Source organism: Oncorhynchus masou, chromosome 24 (genome assembly GCF_036934945.1).
Source record: "Oncorhynchus masou masou isolate Uvic2021 chromosome 24, UVic_Omas_1.1, whole genome shotgun sequence".
In the NCBI taxonomy this organism is placed as follows: domain Eukaryota; kingdom Metazoa; phylum Chordata; class Actinopteri; order Salmoniformes; family Salmonidae; genus Oncorhynchus; species Oncorhynchus masou.
The window spans coordinates 2,121,118-2,136,515 of record NC_088235.1 but is presented as its reverse complement, the minus strand read 5'-3'; the positions used below and the strand labels follow the sequence as shown (position 1 = coordinate 2,136,515).

The window sequence follows — 15,398 nt, the reverse complement described above, 5'->3', positions numbered from 1 at the left end:
GGTGACACAGCCCTTAACCACTGCGCCGCCCGGGAGGCCCCGAGCTCAGTGACTTTCAACGTGGCACCGTTATGGGTTGCCACCTTTCCAACAAGTCAGTTCGTCAAATTTCTGCCCTGCTAGAACTGCCCCGGTCAACTGTCAGTGTTGTTATTGTGAAGTAGAAACCTCTAGGAGCAACAACGGCTGAGCAGCGAAGTGGTAGGCCATACAACCTCACAGAACGGGACCACCAAGTGCTAAATTGCGCATATCGTAAATATAGTTTGTCCTCGTTTGCAACACTCACTACAGAGTTCCCAACTGCCTCTGGAAGCAACGTCAGCACAAGAACTATTCGACGGGAGCTTCATAAAATGGGTTTCCATGGCCGAGCAGCCGCACACAAGCCTAAGATCATCAAGTGCAATGCCAAGCGTCGGCTGGAGTGGTGTAAAGCTCGCCGCCATTGGACTCTGAAGCAGTGGAAATGAGTTCTCTGGAGTGATGAATCATGCTTCTGGCAGTCCGACGTCGGGACAAATCTGAGTTTGGCGGATGCCAGGAGAACGCTACCTGCCTGAATGCATAGACCTAAACAGACCTGACCTAAACCCCATCAAACACCTTTGGGATGAATTGAAATGCCGACTGCGAGACAGGTCGAATCACCCAACATCAGTGCCGACCTCAGTAATGCTCTTGTGGATGAGCAAGTCCCATAATGTCCACACCAGCTAATATACACCACACCATCTAATATACACCACACCAGCTAATACATACCACACCAGCTAATATACACCACACCATCTAATACACACCACACCATCTAATACACACCACACCATCTAATACACACCAACACAAGAAATGAGACAGACACTAAAAGCGGTTCTCACCTTCATAGTCTTGGCTCCCTCCACCAGACTGCCTCCTAGGAAGGTGTTGTACATGATTCTGCAGAACCCTCTGGAGACGCTGAAGGTAAAGTGGAACAGGCCCATGATGACGGACCAATAGAAGGAGAGCAACGTCATCACCATGTCCTTCACTGTCATCTTCTTCATCCTCTTCATCTGCTTCTTCAGGCTCTTCATGGACAGAACCTGTAGAGGAAAGACGTTCTTGGTCATCTTTAAATGGATCGACTGGCTGTAGATATATACTTTTGATATTGTCAAATGAAATACATTTACATTCATCAGGAACATGACGTTGTAGCGTAGCGCCAACAGGGCGGTCCGGACCGTGGTCACAGAGAAGAAGCCCATCTCAGGGCTCTCCTCTTCCGGTTTCTCCTTCTCGCTCTCCTCCTTCATGGCCGACCGCTCCCGATGTCGGACATCTGGGCGGCCAGCTGCATCTCAAAGATGGTGTCCTCGCAGAAGTTAACGAACAGCTCCATCTTCTCCTTTTCCCCGCCCTCGTTGACCACGTCGAAGATGAACTGTCGTTTGGACTCTTTGACCTGGGGCTTCTCCCACTGCGTACGACTGGACTCGCTGATCTCGAAGTAGACCCTCTCGATGCGCTTGGCACTGCCCATGATCTCGATACGGCCCAGGTAAGGCTGGAAGTAATTCAGCACACTCTCAGCCAGCTCCAGGAAGGTCTGCAGGCGCGTGTCGTGGGGCATGTGTTCGGACAGGTTGGTCAGAAGCACGGCCACGTTGAAGCCGATGTCTTTGGCCGGCTCGTGGAAACGCTCCACAAACTCCTCGTAGTCCAACAGCTCATTCTCGTCAGGCTCCGCACAGGACAGCAGGAACTCTGTCTCAGACTGGGTGTAGTGCTTGTGGCTCTCCATGGCTTTGTGGAAGTCTCTCTTGGAGATGACCCCTTTACCATCCGGGTCGTACTCCTTTATAGCAATAATAAAACATTTCACTGCATTTGAAAGATACTGATCAAGATACTCAATGTACATTAAAAGTACAAACGTACATTAAAAGTACATTAAAAACACATTAAAAGTACATTAAAAACACATTAAAAGTACAAAAGTACATTAAAAGTAAATTAAAAGTACATTGAAAACACATTAAAAGTACAAAAGTACATTAAAAGTAAATTAAAAGTACAAAAGTATATTAAAAACACATTAAAAGTACAAAAGTACATTAAAAGTACATTACAAGTACAAAAGTACATTAAAAGTACATTACAAGTACAAAAGTACACAAAAGTACCTTGAAGGCGTCGGACGACGTCAGGTCTTTGAGTTTAAGGAACATGTCGAAGAACTTGAGGATCATCTCCACGTTGTTGGAGGACTCTACTAGCATGTCGACCATCTGCTTCCCAATGGTTCCGTTGACCACGTTGCCTTCCAGCATGGACAGCAGCATCACAACCATGTCTTTCTGCAGATCCATCAACTCTTTCAACAACTCTATCTGGCTCGAGTCCTGAAGGAAGGACAACAACAATGCACTTAGAAAACTGTTCAGAGCATCAATAAAACATGGATGTGGATATTGCCAATGCTGCTGCTGCTGCAACTACTACACCCACTACTACTACTACACCCACTACTACTACACCTAATACTACAACTACTGCTGCTGCTACTACTACTACTACAACTACACCTACTACACCTACTACTACTACACCTACTACACCTACTACTACTACTGCTGCTACTACTACTACTACTACTACTACTACTGCTGTTACTACTATTACTACTACTACTACTACTGCTACTACTACTACTGCTGTTACTACTACTACTACTACTACTACTACTACTGCTGTTACTACTATTACTACTACCACTACTACTGCTACTACTACTGCCACTGCTACTACTACTACTACTACTGCCACTACTACTACTACTACTACTGCCACTACTGCTACTACTGCCACCACTAGCACTTCTGCTACTACTGCCACTGCTACTACTACTACTACTACTACTACTACTACTACTATTGTTACTAATGCTACTATTGTTACTACTACTATTGTTACTGCCACTAGTACTACTGCTACTACTGCTACTACTACTACTAATACTACTACTATTGGCACTACTAGCAATATTGTTACTACTACTATTTTTACTACCACTGCTACTATTGTTACAACTACTACTACTATTGTTACTAATGCTACTATTGTTACTACAATTACTACTATAGTTGCTGCTACTACTAATACTACTACTTCAACTACTACTATTGTTACTACTATGAATACTATTGTTACCACCACTGATACTATTACTATTGTTACAACTACTACCACCACTGCTATTGTTACTGCTACTACCACTAAACCTACTACTATTACTATTGTTACTACTACTACAACCAATATTACTGCTATTGTTACTGCTACTACCACTAAAACTACTCACATTAATAGTGTTACATCAGTACTACAACTATTACTATTGTTACTACAACTAGTACTATTGTTACCACCAGTACTACTACTATTACTATTGTTACTACAACTATTACTATTGTTACTACAGCTATTACTATTGTTACTACAACTATTACTATTGTTACTACAACTATTACTATTGTTACTACAACTAGTACTATTGTTACCACCAGTACTACTACTACTACTATTGTTACTACTACTACTACTATTGTTAATACCACTACCACTAAAACTACAACTATTACTATTGTTACTACCACTACTGCTATTGTTACTACCACTACTACGATTGTTACTAACTACTACTATTGTTACTACCACTACTACGATTGTTACTAACCACTACTACTATTGTTACTACCACTACTGCGATTGTTACTACCACTACTACTATTGTTACTACCCACTACTACTATTGTTACTAACCACTACTACTATTGTTACTACTATTTGTTACTACTACTACCACTACTACTATTGTTACTACTACGATTGTTACTACCCACTACTACTATTGTTACTATCCACTACTACTACTACTACTATTGTTACTATTACTACTATTGTTACTACTACAATTGTTACTATTACTACGATTGTTACTACTACAATTGTTACTACTACTACTACTACTACTACTATCACTACTACTACTACTGCTACTACTACTACTACTACTACTACTGCTACTCCTACTACTACTACTACTACTACTACTACTACTACTACTACTACTACTGCTACTACTGCATAGTAATCCAATGCTACTGACCTGTGACAGCTTCATCTGCATGTGAGCGAAGACATGGAGGAAGCCAACGACAGCGTCCCACAGACGGCTGTGAGCTAGACTCTGCTGGTTCCCAGTACACGGACCCTACAACACAAAAACACAGACGGCCGTGAGCTAGACTCTGCTGGTTCCCAGTCCACGGACCATACAACACAAAAACACAGACGGCTGTGAGCTAGACTCTGCTGGTTCCCAGTACACGGACCCTACAACACAAAAACACAGACGGCCGTGAGCTAGACTCTGCTGGTTCCCAGTCCACGGTCTCTACAACACAAAAACACAGACGGCCGTGAGCTACACTCTGCTGGTTCCCAGTCCACGGACCCTACAACACAAAAACACAGACGGCTGTGAGCTACACTCTGCTGGTTCCCAGTCCACGGTCTCTACAACACAAAAACACAGACGGCCGTGAGCTAGACTGCTGGTTCCCAGTCCACGGACCCTACAACACAAAAACATAGACGGCCGTGAGCTAGACTCTGCTGGTTCCCAGTCCACGGGCCCTACAACACAACAACAAAAAACACATCATGGTACATAAGTCTGCCTGTGAAAACATTTTACCTTACTATATGAAGGGAGAATAAGGGTAGCCCTGGAATCAACAGTACCTGTATGTACTCTGTGAGAGTATTGAAGACCTGTTTGGCGACGTTAATTGCCTTGGAGAAATTGCGCTGTCCTTGTTCATCAATGACGTCCTTTCCCGAATAGTACCAGTAGAAATCACTGATTGATTCCTGTGTGTCGAGAGAAGAGCCACATCGACAAGTGGTTATCAACAGTAGGATGACTCCATTGAGCAGAGTTGAAGCGCTGTAACAATATAACCCTTAGAAGAGTGTAAAAGGTGAGCTCACCTGAACCCTCAGAAGGTAGTCCACGGTAGAGATGATGATGTTGACCGTAGTGTTGTTCCCCGTCTGTGTTCTCAGGTAATTCTGAAAGCCTTTCCACATCGAGGCGGAAGGGAAGAACAACAACACATACAGCGTTCTATAGTGGTGCACGACCACAATGACAGATTCCAGGTACAACTGGGAAACAACTAGGAAACAGAGAGGAGATGGGGTTCGACTAGGGGGAGGGGGCAACAGTGGGTGAGCCAGACTGGAAGTCTAGCGGGACTTGGGCTAGACTACAGTACCTCTTACCTGAGTTGTGACCTTCACAGAGCAGCTGCAGGAAGCGGAACAGGTCACAGGTGAACTCGTCGTCCTGCATCACCTTCTCTCCTGTATGGCGGCGGGGAGACAGACGGACACACGGGAGGGACAGCAGAGAGCATCAATAACAGAGCTGGCTGGTTTTGATCCACAATCACTACTGATCTGACTGAGGTGTGGAGTAAAACCCAGGTACACCTGGGACACAAGATACACCTGGGACACATGATACACCTGGGACACAAGATACACCTGGGACACATGATACACCTGGGACACATGATACACCTGGGACACAAGATACACCTGGGACACAAGATACACCTGGGACACAAGATACACCTGGGACACAAGATACACCTGGGACACATGATACACCTGGGACACAAGATACACCTGGGACACATGATACACCTGGGACACAAGATACACCTGGGACACAAGATACACCTGGGACACAAGATACACCTGGGACACATGATACACCTGGGACACAAGATACACCTGGGACACAAGATACACCTGGGACACAAGATACACCTGGGACACATGATACACCTGGGACACAAGATACACCTGGGACACAAGATACACCTGGGACACATGATACACCTGGGACACAAGATACACCTGGGACACATGATACACCTGGGACACAAGATACACCTGGGACACAAGATACACCTGGGACACATGATACACCTGGGACACAAGATACACCTGGGACACAAGATACACCTGGGACACATGATACACCTGGGACACAAGATACACCTGGGACACAAGATACACCTGGGACACAAGATACACCTGGGACACAAGATACACCTGGGACACATGATACACCTGGGACACAAGATACACCTGGGACACATGATGCACCTGGGACACAAGATACACCTGGGACACAAGATACACCTGGGACACAAGATACACAAGATACACCTGGGACACATGATACACCTGGGACACATGATACACCTGGGACACAAGATACACCTGGGACACATGATACACCTGGGACACATGATACACCTGGGACACATGATACACCTGGGACACAAGATACACCTGGGATACACCTGGGACACAAGATACACCTGGGACAAGATACACCTGGGACACAAGATACACCTGGGACACATGATACACCTGGGACACATGATACACCTGGGACACATGATACACCTGGGACACAAGATACACAAGATACACCTGGGACACATGATACACCTGGGACACAAGATACACCTGGGACACATGATACACCTGGGACACATGATACACCTGGGACACAAGATACACCTGGGACACAAGATACACCTGGGACACATGATACACCTGGGACACATGATACACCTGGGACACATGATACACCTGGGACACAAGGTACACCTGGGACACAAGATACACCTGGGACACATGATACACCTGGGACACAAGATAAACCTGGGACACATGATACACCTGGGACACATGATACACCTGGGACACAAGGTACACCTGGGACACAAGATACACCTGGGACACATGATACACCTGGGACACATGATACACCTGGGACACATGATACACCTGGGACACAAGATACACAAGATACACCTGGGACACAAGATACACCTGGGACACATGATACACCTGGGACACAAGATACACCTGGGACACAAGATACACCTGGGACACATGATACACCTGGGACACAAGATACACCTGGGACACATGATACACCTGGGACACATGATACACCTGGGACACAAGATACACCTGGGACACATGATACACCTGGGACACATGATACACCTGGGACACAAGATACACCTGGGACACAAGATACACCTGGGACACATGATACACCTGGGACACATGATACACCTGGGACACATGATACACCTGGGACACATGATACACCTGGGACACATGATACACCTGGGACACATGATACACCTGGGACACAAGATACACAAGATACACCTGGGACACAAGATACACCTGGGACACATGATACACCTGGGACACATGATACACCTGGGACACATGATACACCTGGGACACATGATACACCTGGGACACAAGATACACCTGGGACACATGATACACCTGGGACACAAGATACACAAGATACACCTGGGACACATGATACACCTGGGACACATGATACACCTGGGACACATGATACACCTGGGACACATGATACACCTGGGACACATGATACACCTGGGACACATGATACACCTGGGACACAAGATACACCTGGGACACATGATACACCTGGGACACAAGATACACAAGATACACCTGGGACACATGATACACCTGGGACACATGATACACCTGGGACACATGATACACCTGGGACACATGATACACCTGGGACACATGATACACCTGGGACACAAGATACACAAGATACACCTGGGACACAAGATACACAAGATACACCTGGGACACAAGATACACCTGGGACACATGATACACCTGGGACACATGATACACCTGGGACACATGATACACCTGGGACACAAGATACACCTGGGACACATGATACACCTGGGACACAAGATACACAAGATACACCTGGGACACAAGATACACCTGGGACACATGATACACCTGGGACACATGATACACCTGGGACACATGATACACCTGGGACACAAGATACACCTGGGACACAAGATACACCTGGGACACAAGATACACCTGGGACACAATATACACCTGGGACACAAGATACACCTGGGACACATGATACACCTGGGACACATGATACACCTGGGACACAAGATACACCTGGGACACAAGATACACCTGGGACACAATATACACCTGGGACACAAGATACACCTGGGACACATGATACACCTGGGACACATGATACACCTGGGACACAAGATACACCTGGGACACAAGATACACCTGGGACACATGATACACCTGGGACACATGATACACCTGGGACACCTGGGACACATAATACACATGGGACACATGATACACCTGGGACACAAGATACACCTGGGACACATGATACACCTGGGACACAAGATACACCTGGGACACATGATACACCTGGGACACATGATACACCTGGGACACCTGGGACACATAATACACCTGGGACACATGATACACCTGGGACACAAGATACACCTGGGACACATGATACACCTGGGACACATGATACACCTGGGACACATGATACACCTGGGACACAAGATACACCTGGGACACATGATACACCTGGGACACATGATACACCTGGGACACATGATACACCTGGGACACATGATACACCTGGGACACATGATACACCTGGGACACATGATACACCTGGGACACATGATACACCTGGGACACCTGGGACACATAATACACATGGGACACATGATACACCTGGGACACAAGATACACCTGGGACACATGATACACCTGGGACACATGATACACCTGGGACACATGATACACCTGGGACACATGATACACCTGGGACACATGATACACCTGGGACACATGACACACCTGGGACACAAGATACACCTGGGACACATGATACACACGATACACCTGGGACACATGATACACCTGGGACACATGATACACCTGGGACACAAGATACACCTGGGACACAAGATACACCTGGGACACATGATACACCTGGGACACAAGATACACCTGGGACACATGATACACCTGGGACACATGATACACCTGGGACACATGATACACCTGGGACACATGATACACCTGGGACACATGATACACCTGGGACACCTGGGACACATAATACACATGGGACACATGATACACCTGGGACACAAGATACACCTGGGACACATGATACACCTGGGACACATGATACACCTGGGACACATGATACACCTGGGACACAAGATACACCTGGGACACATGATACACCTGGGACACATGATACACCTGGGACACAATATACACCTGGGACACAAGATACACCTGGGACACAAGATACACCTGGGACACATGATACACCTGGGACACATGATACACCTGGGACACATGATACACCTGGGACACATGATACACCTGGGACACATGATACACCTGGGACACAAGATACACCTGGGACACATGATACACCTGGGACACATGATACACCTGGGACACAAGATACACCTGGGACACATTATACACCTGGGACACATGATACACCTGGGACACATGATACACCTGGGACACATGATACACCTGGGACACATGATACACCTGGGACACATGATACACCTGGGACACAAGATACACCTGGGACACAAGATACACCTGGGACACATGATACACCTGGGACACATTATACACCTGGGACACATGATACACCTGGGACACATGATACACCTGGGACACATGATACACCTGGGACACAAGATACACCTGGGTCACATGATACACCTGGGACACAAGATACACCTGGGACACATGATACACCTGGGACACAAGATACACCTGGGACACATGATACACCTGGGACACATTATACACCTGGGACACATGATACACCTGGGACACAAGATACACCTGGGACACATGATACACCTGGGACACAAGATACACCTGGGACACATGATACACCTGGGACACATGATACACCTGGGACACAAGATACACCTGGGACACATGATACACCTGGGACACATGATACACCTGGGACACAAGATACACCTGGGACACATGATACACCTGGGACACATGATACACCTGGGACACATGATACACCTGGGACACAAGATACACCTGGGACACACGATACACCTGGGACACATGATACACCTGGGACACAAGATACACCTGTGACACAAGATACACCTGGGGCACATGATACACCTGGGACACAAGATACACCTGGGACACAAGATACACCTGGGACACATGATACACCTGGGACACATGATACACCTGGGACACAAGATACACCTGGGACACAAGATACACCTGGGACACAAGATACACCTGGGACACATGATACACCTGGGACACAAGATACACCTGGGACACAAGATACACCTGGGACACATGATACACCTGGGACACAAGATACACCTGTGACACAAGATACACCTGGGACACAATATACACCTGGGGCACATGATACACCTGGGACACACATCACATGATCCGAGTCTGGAATGGGTGAGAAACATGGCAGTGATCTGAGTCTGGAATGGGTGAGAAACATGGCAGTGATCTGAGTCTGGAATGGGTGAGAAACATGGCAGTGATCTGAGTCTGGAATGGGTGAGAAACATGGCAGTGATCTGAGTCTGGAATGGGTGAGAAACATGGCAGTGATCTGAGTCTGGAATGGGTGAGAAACATGGCAGTGATCTGAGTCTGGAATGGGTGAGAAACATGGCAGTGATCTGAGTCTGGAATGGGTGAGAAACATGGCAGTGATCTGAGTCTGGAATGGGTGAGAAACATGGCAGTGATCTGAGTCTGGAATGGGTGAGACACATGGCAGTGATCTGAGTCTGGAATGGGTGAGAAACATGGCAGTGATCTGAGTCTGGAATGGGTGAGACACATGGCAGTGATCTGAGTCTGGAATGGGTGAGAAACATGGCAGTGATCTGAGTCTGGAATGGGTGAGAAACATGGCAGTGATCTGAGTCTGGAATGGGTGAGAAACATGGCAGTGATCTGAGTCTGGAATGGGTGAGACACATGGCAGTGATCTGAGTCTGGAATGGGTGAGACACATGGCTGTGATCTGAGTCTGGAATGGGTGAGAAACATGGCAGTGATCTGAGTCTGGAATGGGTGAGAAACATGGCAGTGATCTGAGTCTGGAATGGGTGAGAAACATGGCAGTGATCTGAGTCTGGAATGGGTGAGAAACATGGCAGTGATCTGAGTCTGGAATGGGTGAGAAACATGGCAGTGATCTGAGTCTGGAATGGGTGAGAAACATGGCAGTGATCTGAGTCTGGAATGGGTGAGAAACATGGCAGTGATCTGAGTCTGGAATGGGTGAGAAACATGGCAGTGATCTGAGGTGAAGCGGTACGAACCGAAGCAGCATTTTATACCAGAGTCTTTGAGCCAATAAAGTACGATTATGCAAATAGAGGGTAAACAGAGTTGTTGACCTCCTTTATATTAGGTCCTTGTAGAAGCAGTAGTTCTGAGTCTAAACTGGGACAACTGAGCATGCCCAGCAGGCCAACAGTATACGGACTGTGTTTAAAAGGCTGCCTCTAAAGTAATGATGCTAATGAAAAGAAGACGACAGGCTGGTGACACGGTGGGGCTGTGACACGTCCACTGTAATGTTACCAACTCTGACAACATAAAGATAACTTGGCGACTGAACTTCATGTTGGAGAGAGAAAGAGAAACAGGCTTGAAAGTGCTTCGGATGATACAGTGAGGTAAAACAGAGATAATCACTGGGATATAGATAGCTACTTTGATGCGTTTCAGATAAGAGTCTCAATGACCGGTGTGACCTCATAGTGAAGGCTTGCTCCTTTACACTGCCCAGGCTACGGGAGAAAAAAACATCTATTTCAAATTGCTGCTAGTATTTTCAATGGTTTAGAAAGCTAAAATACAAGGTCACACTAGAACGTATATTTGGTAAGTGCACTTTCAGGCATATTTCACCATGACAGACCAGATATGAAGTCTCATTAAGTGGCTAATTGGTCAACAGGGGATATGTTTCCCCGCCAAACTGACTCTGTACCGTAATACCCTGTATATAGCCTCCACACTGACTCTGTACCGTAATACCCTGTATATAGCCTCCACGTTGACTCTGTACCGGTACCCCCTGTATATAGCCTCTACATTGACTCTGTACCGTAATACCCTGTATATAGCCTCCACATTGACTCTGTACCGTAATACCCTGTATATAGCCTCCACATTGACTCTGTACCGGTACCCCCTGTATATAGCCTCTACATTGACTCTGTACCGGTACCCCCTGTATATAGCCTCTACATTGACTCTGTACCGTAATACCCTGTATATAGCCTCCACATTGACTCTGTACCGTAATACCCTGTATATAGCCTCCAAATTGACTCTGTACCGGTACCCCCTGTATATAGCCTCTACATTGACTCTGTACCGGTACCCCCTGTATATAGCCTCTACATTGACTCTGTACCGGTACCCCCCTGTATATAGCCTCCACAATGACTCTGTACCGTAATACCCTGTATATAGCCTCCACATTGACTCTGTACCGGTACACCCTGTATATAGCCTCCACATTGACTCTGTACCGTAATACCCTGTATATAGCCTCCACATTGACTCTGTACCGGTACCCCCTGTATATAGCCTCCACGTTGACTCTGTACCGTAATACCCTGTATATAGCCTCCACGTTGACTCTGTACCGGTAACCCCTGTATATAGCCTCCACATTGACTATGTACCGGTACCCCCTGTATATAACCTCCACATTGACTCTGTACCGGTACCCCCTGTATATAACCTCCACATTGACTCTGTACCGGTACACCCTGTATATAGCCTCCACATTGACTCTGTACCGGTACACCCTGTATATAGCCTCCACATTGACTCTGTACCGGTACCCCCTGTATATAGTCTCCACATTGACTCTGTACCGGTACCCCCTGTATATAGTCTCCACATTGACTCTGTACCGGTACCCCCTGTATATAGCCTCCACATTGACTCTGTACCGTAATACCCTGTATATAGCCTCCACGTTGACTCTGTACCGTAATACCCTGTATATAGCCTCCACGTTGACTCTGTACCGTAATACCCTGTATATAGCCTCCACATTGACTCTGTACCGGTACACCCTGTATATAGCCTCCACATTGACTCTGTACCGTAATACCCTGTATATATCCTCCACATTGACTCTGTACCGGCACCCCCTGTATATAGCCTCCACATTGACTCTGTACCGGTACCCCTGTATATAGCCTCCACATTGACTCTGTACCGGTACCCCCTGTATATAGCCTCCACATTGACTCTGTACCGTAACACCCTGTATATAGTCTCCACATTGACTCTGTACCGTAACACCCTGTATATAGCCTCCACATTGACTCTGTACCGTAACACCCTGTATATAGTCTCCACATTAACTCTGTACCGTAATACCCTGTATATAGCCTCCACATTAACTCTGTACCGTAATACCCTGTATATAGCCTCCACATTGACTCTGTACCGGTACCCCTGTATATAGCCTCCACATTGACTCTGTATCGTAATACCCTGTATATAGCCTCCACGTTGACTCTGTACCGTAATACCCTGTATATAGCCTCCACAATGACTCTGTACCGTAATACCCTGTATATAGCCTCCACATTGACTCTGTACCGGTACACCCTGTATATAGCCTCCACATTGACTCTGTACTGTAATACCCTGTATATAGCCTCCACATTGACTCTGTACCGGTACCCCCTGTATATAGCCTCCACGTTGACTCTGTACCGTAATACCCTGTATATAGCCTCCACGTTGACTCTGTACCGGTAACCCCTGTATATAGCCTCCACATTGACTATGTACCGGTACCCCCTGTATATAGCCTCCACATTGACTCTGTACCGGTACCCCCTGTATATAGCCTCCACATTGACTCTGTACCGGTACCCCCTGTATATAGCCTCCACATTGACTCTGTACCAGTACCCCCTGTATATAACCTCCACATTGACTCTGTACCGGTACACCCTGTATATAGCCTCCACATTGACTCTGTACCGGTACACCCTGTATATAGCCTCCACATTGACTCTGTACCGGTACCCCCTGTATATAGTCTCCACATTGACTCTGTACCGGTACCCCTGTATATAGTCTCCACATTGACTCTGTACCGGTACCCCCTGTATATAGCCTCCACATTGACTCTGTACCGGTACCCCCTGTATATAGCCTCCACATTGACTCTGTACCAGTGCCCCCTGTATATAGCGTCCACATTGACTCTGTACCGTAATACCCTGTATATAGCCTCCACATTGACTCTGTACCGTAATACCCTGTATATAGCCTCCACACGAAAGCATCATGTGCCAGTAGCCAGTAATTATTACCAACTCATGAAGCCGCTGTCTCCCATTACCATTTAGATATCATACAAACTAATATGGACTTTTCAAAGAGATATTCAGTGTAAATCAACAACAACAACAACAGAAACATGAATGAAAATACAATATCAGTTCAAAAACACAACATAAATAATTGGGGGAAAGTTCATAGAAAAATGGACAATTTTCACGTAAAAAAACTGAAGTACAAGTACGGACACAAAAACAACAACAAAGGATACAACAACATCGACTACATCACAGCTGGACCAATCACAGAACACAGAATCAACAGCTGGACCAATCACAGGCACACAGGGTCAACAACTGGACCAATCAGAGGGGAGACACTTGGGTGATTGGGTAAACCTTCCACTAGGCACAGATCAGACCACTGAAGCCAATCAGCCACAGGTTGTTAATGCACAACAGACGACAGAGAGGGGAGGACACCACAAGTTCTCCTTATATATATATATATGAATAACACACATCCAGCCAACTGCCACGACGGGGACCAGAACAGACCAGACCACCACTTCACTTCAAAACAGCTCACTGATCTTACATCTAGAGTTACAGCCAGATACAAACCCCAAGAGGGATGACAGGGAGAGAGAGAGAGGCTGGTTGCCTACAGTACAGCTCTACAACAGCATTACATGGCTCTAGGTTGGATAGAGAGAGAGAAGAGGTGAGATAGAAAGAGAGAGAGAGAGAGAGAGAGAGAAGAGGTGAGAGAGAGAGAGAAGAGGTGAGAGAGAAGAGGTGAGAGAGAGAGAGAGGAGGTGGGAGAGAGAGAGAAGAGGTGAGAGAGAGAAGAGAGTGAGAGAGAGAGAAGAGGTGAGAGAGAGAGAAGAGGTGAGAGAGAGTGAGAAGAGATGAGAGAGAGTGAGAAGAGATGAGAGAGAGAGAGAAGAGGTGAGAGAGAGTGAGAAGAGGTGAGAGAGAGAGAGAGAGAGAAGAGGTGAGAGA

At 46.6% G+C, this 15,398-nt stretch overlaps 1 protein-coding gene across 1 annotated transcript in view; it reads right to left on the bottom strand.

Annotated features, from left to right (window-relative positions):
* LOC135513359 (ryanodine receptor 2-like) overlaps positions 1–15,398 on the bottom strand; it is a 382,179-nt gene that overhangs the window by 44,667 nt on the left and 322,114 nt on the right. Inside the window, 8 exon segments of the mRNA XM_064936287.1 lie at positions 882–1,088; positions 1,179–1,312; positions 1,315–1,843; positions 2,172–2,390; positions 4,157–4,261; positions 4,795–4,923; positions 5,044–5,132; positions 5,338–5,418. Coding sequence (XP_064792359.1) covers positions 882–1,088; positions 1,179–1,312; positions 1,315–1,843; positions 2,172–2,390; positions 4,157–4,261; positions 4,795–4,923; positions 5,044–5,132; positions 5,338–5,418 — 1,493 coding nt within the window.